Genomic DNA, 6323 nt, shown 5'->3' with positions numbered 1-6323 from the left:
AAGTTCAAGTTCAATGACCAAAAAATACGAAGACCTTACACTCATAAAGCTAAAGCTATGATACAACCCACTCCAATTGAACTCGAACTTTGAACTTTTTGAAAAGGTTCAATAGTTCAAATTCAATGGCAATTGTTCCTTTGGGATGCCATAGAAAAACCTACATAACATTTTACTGAGGGCTCCGTTTCTTGTGAAATTTTAATTGTAGAATAAATAAGCCAAGTACAACATAACTCAGAAATCATTTTTTTCATAGGACACATAAGACTTGAAATTTAATCGTTTGGGAATATGGGTAACCCAAAAATAAAAGCATTAAAATCTCTCAACCAACATGGAGTTTGGCCATAAAAAATGGTCATTTTGGAAAAAAGGAGGTTAAAATTATCTCTACAAAAGGATTTTGTGTCATCTTTCACATAATTTTGAAAAATAATCATTTTTTTTGTGACTGGCAAGTAGGGGATGTCCATGAGGGTCCTTGAAAGTTTGAACAAAGGTGACCTACACTTTCAACATTAAAACATTTGCAGAGGGTTTGTGGAGGTCCCCCATTTGTGGAGGGTTTGTGGAGGGTGTGTTATGCCATCACATTAAAAAGTTTACCAAACGTAATTTTAAAAATATATATATAAATAATTATAAATGATATCATATAAAAATATATAAACTAACATATTTATTATTATTTAATTCATGTAATTGTTTTCAAATCTCTTCAATATAATATAAATTATTATCTTATTTATAAGACCTCTATTTTAATTTAAAATATTTTATCGCTAAAAAATAATTTTTAATTAACATCGACATAACATTTTTTCAATCCAAAATAATGTTTCAAATATTATTAAACTTGAAAGCTCACAAACAAAAAGCCCATCTTCAATAAAAGCTCAAATATATTGATCTATTTATCCCACAAATATAAAGATATTCAATTTAAATAGCAGAATATGCAAGACTATTGTGTAGCTGGCTGGGTACACTGTCAAATTCAGCCATGGATGGATAGGATACCATATATTTTTAAAATTAAACCCATGGGGTCCATTATTTAGAGAAAACACCAGTTCCTATTAACAGCACAGGATCTACATAAAAATTGGCTGATTGGGTCTGTTGAAAGTCGACTCCACCCTTAGCTTTTATATGGCACTTCCTCATTTAGCATGCTGCGGATTTCCCACATGTCAATTAGGCTCCATGGATTCTCCCACTGAAGAATTTCATGAATGTCCCTTTCAACCTGCTTAAGCTCTTTCATCATATTGTCCAGGCAGAAGGCCAGAGAACTCAACGCAATGATCAAATCGTTATTCAATCCACCCACATCTCTACCAGTGAGGCATGCATCTGCCATCAGCACCTTGATACTTTTTAATAGAGAATTAATGGCGTCCTCATCATCTGCAATGCTCTGTGAAATCTGTCTTAGTTCAGAATTATGTGGGTGTTCTTCGTGGGCTGGTTGTGTTTCAGAGCCAGATTCAAGGTCTGCGAAAGTATGATGTTGGTGATTATGATGATGAAAAATCAGCTTGGGTATGGACTTAACTTCAAGGACCTGTACAAAACACTGGTATGGAGGACTCACTCTGTAACCGAATTCCTGAAGGTCATCTCTGATGAGATCATAGATTGCCTCTATTGAGATATGACTGCTGGAGCAACTCTCGATGATGGATTCATAGGAGCGCATAGAAAAGTGCAGGAGGTCTCCTATCTTACAAACATCGCCCAGAAGTTTTGAGTATATAGTCTCTGGAAAAGGCAGAAACCAGAAGTCTGGCTCTGTCTTGGCTTCTTCTATACTTCTTCTTAGCTGACAAATATGATACTTTAAAGCATTTTCCTTGTCTTTGAATTGTGAAAGAGCCGCTGGCAATGAATGTATGCACTGCTGGGTGATTTGAGCAGAAATAATGGCGGTGGTATATTCCTGGAGATGAGAAAGGGTGAGAACAAGCTCTTTTCTAGCAATGGTCGCAGCTCGGCGTGGCTGAAGAATCAACTCCACCACCATATAACATACTATTCCCACCATGGTCTCTGTGATTCTCTCCATTGCAAATACTGAAGGACTGGGTGAAGTCTTTCGGCCAAGGATGAAGACTGCTGAAACGACTGCAGACACACCTCCTGCATAACCATACATCTTGCTCTGCCTTAGAAAACTCGTAAATACTACCCATGGGATTAGAGCTACGATTCCTAGAACCATATATTTCTCTGTCAAAACGCTACCAATGACACCATAGATGGAGCCTGCAACTGTGCCCTGTACTCTCACATTGCCCAGTTTGAACGTCGCTTCTCTGGAAGAACTCAAGCTTATGGCCACTGCGATTCCACCCCAAAACCCATGTTTTGAGCTGATTAAAATCCCTGTTAATACTGAAAGCCCCAGGGATAATGAGCATTTTAATGGTACAACCATCCTATCCCTGTATATTTGGCAAAAATATCTTATAAGCCATTGAAGTATGGCCTCAGTCTGCGCTCCCTGCTGTGGTGCATCAACGTTAATGGATATAGTTGTTAGAGGCAAAGCACACAGGCGGCAATAATCAGAATTATTTTGAGATAAAGTGCTGGTTTCCTGCTTTCCGTTACCCATTGGGACAATCTGCTGCAATTTTTCACTACTTGGGTCGGAGTAACACAATACATCTATGGCTTCCTTACATAAACGCTTCAGATTGAACATAAAAAAAAAGGTTGGTAGATAGCACCCGAATGCATCAGAAGATAGTGTTTCATGGTCAGATGATTTATTACTTGGGTTGGGCTTTTGCATATTGGAATGATAAGCTCTCTGTGTGAGTACTGTTAAGACTTCGTCCAAAGAATTCAGTGCTGCTCTTACTTTCTCAACAATGAGTTCTTCCTGGTTAGGCATTGTGTTTGTTCTTGCGAAGCAAACAGATCCCGCTTGCTTTAAAGCCAGGCTGGTCCACTCTGCCAGATAGAGCAACGGGTCTTTAAGCAATGCGTGCATCAGCGGTCCGATCTCAAAGGTGGAGGAATATTGCAGAGCCATTTCCATTCCTGCTAGGGACTGCCTTAGATTGCAGAATTCTTTACTAATAGCACTCACAGAAGATGAGTATCCAAGACCTGGAAGCTCCCATCTTAAGTAATCCTGTTATATCACATCAAGAAAGACAATTATCAGAGACAAATACAGACTTGGGTCCACAAAAATCTTGGGGATTTATTGGTGTCATAATGCAGTCAATCTTTGGTCAGGTTACATCTTGTATATTACAAAACCTAACGCATAAAGGATAGAAAGCAGTGGCTCCATTTTCCAATAACCAATTGCATTTGCACCATTTGTACTATTAAGGAGGAAAAGGAAAAGGAAAGGGTTTTTTATAGTTTAAAGATGTCAGTCATTTATGTATGGGTCTATCTAAAACTGCACTAGAACTTGTGACCTATCTTTCAAGAGTACAAGTTCTCAACCACTAGACCAAGTGATCATTTGGTTTTATTTGCTTGAAGTCGCTAGCATGGACTTTGTGCCCTTAAAACAACGAAAAAGCACTACAAATTTGAGAAACTGAAGGCCAATGAAATAAAGCACAAAATCCAGTCATTTGAACAATGATAGTTCATTGAAACTCTAATAAATCTATCTCATCCAATCAATAAATATATATTCAATGGGAGTATGAATTAGATGTAGAGGCAAGGATTGGTGCTTGGACATGATCTAGACTTTGGAGAAAATGTTTCAATTATTTAGCTATTAGATATGAGATATGAATTCAGTGGAGAGTGGAGAGTGGAGGGTCAAGGATCAGTTCTTGAGATGTCGTTTCGATTTCATAGAAAGTGTTAAATTATTTAATTATTGGTAAAGGGATATGAATTGAGTTGAGAGTTAAGGATTGATGCTTGGAACATGATTCTAACTTCATTCAAACTATAATTTTTTTAAATCTGAAACAAAACAAAAAATATAAATAATAATTTACTATTATTATTATTATAAATTAATATTTAAACAAAATCTATATTAAACTTACAAATTTAAATATTATCCATCTTAAAATTATTTGAACTTAAGAAACTAATTAGTCATAATAATAAATTATAATTCATATTAAATAGTTAACAAAACTATAATTTATTCAACATATTTCAGACAAAATACATTTCACATATTTTGAAATACGAATGAATAAACAGATAATTTATTTCAGACATTGATAGTGCATACGAATGAATAAACAGATAATTTATTTCAGACATTGATAGTGCATACGAATGAATAAACAAATAATTTATTTCAGATATTGAAATAACATCATCATATTGACAGTGGATATGAATGAATGTTTAGAAACCTTTCAAAAGGAAGAAACTTTACAATTTCATCTATTAGCTCTGGAAAAGAAATTTTCTCCGAGAAAAGAATATTTTCTATCATTGTTGTTCATACCTGTTTGTTTTGGACTTTCTCAAGCATAGTAAGTCCTGCAGAGGACAATGATTTAGCCTGAAAGCGCAATGAATTCACCTCCTTATAATCATTTGCACTGAATGCCTCGACCAAAATCCTTAAAACTTCTGATGTTATGCGAGCAGTCAGCTTACTCTTCTCTTGAACCTGGCCATTTCCAATCCATGAAAATCAGCTTGTTCAAACAGTGCAGACAATTATATACTTCAAGGCTAAAATATCACAACTTTTAAGAAAAATAAAAAGGGAGGACTAGCTTAATTGATGAAAAAGTGGGCTGGAGCTTGGTTTGATTGGCAATAGTTTCTTATGGCTAGAGTCTGGTTAGATTGGCCATGGCCATAGTTTCTTTCTGTAGATATAAGATCATGATGTTCAGTCTTCTCCAATTCATATGATATCGAAAAATCTAATATTACTGATCAGTTAAGAAGTTTACCAGATGCACTACAGTTTAAAAGGGACTATCTGATTCCTACATTAAAAAATACCTGATCAAAGAAGTGGGTAAGGTCTCAGATGTAGTACCTGGTAACAGGCAAGCCTTGGAACAGGAAAAATCAAAGCCAGGAGAGCACAGGCAGTTCCAACAAAAGTAGTGGCTGCAACACGCAAGGGGTACATAACCGGGTCCAAATTTTCCCTATTGGAAAACGCCGAGACATAAATCATTACCACCTGAGCGCAGGCCACCCTTTTAGACGTTATATGAATCATATTCGACCACACGATCAAGAAGCTGCTCACAGTGACACACAGAGTTGTTACCCAAGTGGAAAATCTCTCTGGTTTGATGACCCACAAGACCAGAATTGCAGGCAGGGCTCCATGAAGTACTCCAGCCATTACAGAAAATGCAGAGCGCAGAGCTTCTCCCAGCGAGGCCTCTCCCACCACAGTAACTGCCATTATATATGCGAAGAGAGGGAAAGCCATCCAGTCGGAATGCATGTCACTGTACTGCATCATCATCCATGCCAGAAGGCACGCCCACCCTGTCCGAAATGCTGCGCTCACTCTCGACTGCCAAAACACACTTTCGTAACTCGCCGCCATTTAACTACCTACATGCACAATAACAATATTCATTATAAGCAATTGAATCTGCAAAATCTCTGCTTTATAAGAAAAAGAAGTAATTATTTAACTATTTTCAAATTCGATTGTATGTATTTTTCATCAACGTTTCAGATGTGATCTATTATCAAAATGTTAGAAAGTGATATATTTCTTTTACATTCTTTAATATCTTGATGATAGATTCTAGAATGTGATCTGAAATATTGATGCAAAACAAAAACACAATCAAATTCAGAAACAGTTAAATGATACACTTCTGAATTGTAGCAATCTGATAAAATTAAAAAAAAAGATTGTATATTGGTGAAGTTAATTTACCTATAAGATCCAGCGACAGGTAGGACAAAGAGCTGGTGTGATTTATAATTGGCAATCTGGGATAAAATCCAAATTTAAATAACCTCTGTAGATAAGTGTTAATCATTCCTTCACAGGACTTTAGCCAAGCGCATTTTGTGGCTGGTCGGCTAATCCTGGTAGGCTTCACGAGCTCAAGTACATGTGCTTCCGTATATCCACTCAAGTACAAATCATCCTTTCATGTCTGGAGTGATTCATCTCTAGTCTTTTAATAGTGAAGAATTGGGACTTAGATTTAGGGCTAACAGCAAATTAGCTTCGACACACTATGAAGAGGCAATTCCATCTTATTTGGCCCTTCCAACACTGAAAGTGAATAACTAAGTCTAAACTAATCTTATTTCTAGAGTTGAGAGCTATTTATTTTAGATAAGGATGGAAGGCAACTAAGTGGCCTAGTACGCGG

General features: G+C 36.5%; 1 protein-coding gene across 1 annotated transcript; it reads right to left on the bottom strand.

Moving 5' to 3' along the window:
* Positions 1–892: 892 nt before the first annotated feature.
* LOC131079548 (uncharacterized) lies at positions 893–5933 on the bottom strand. Its single transcript, XM_058017530.1, has 4 exons — positions 5876–5933; positions 5006–5541; positions 4457–4624; positions 893–3148 (listed from the first exon to the last, which is right to left on the bottom strand). Exons 2-4 carry the CDS (start codon positions 5531–5533, stop codon positions 1145–1147), a joined length of 2700 nt encoding a protein of 899 aa, XP_057873513.1. The 5' UTR covers positions 5534–5541; positions 5876–5933; the 3' UTR covers positions 893–1144.
* Positions 5934–6323: the final 390 nt, after the last annotated feature.

The sequence above is a fragment of the Cryptomeria japonica genome, chromosome 8, assembly GCF_030272615.1.
Source record: "Cryptomeria japonica chromosome 8, Sugi_1.0, whole genome shotgun sequence".
NCBI classification, from domain to species: domain Eukaryota; kingdom Viridiplantae; phylum Streptophyta; class Pinopsida; order Cupressales; family Cupressaceae; genus Cryptomeria; species Cryptomeria japonica.
This window is presented reverse-complemented; position numbering and strand designations above follow the sequence as displayed.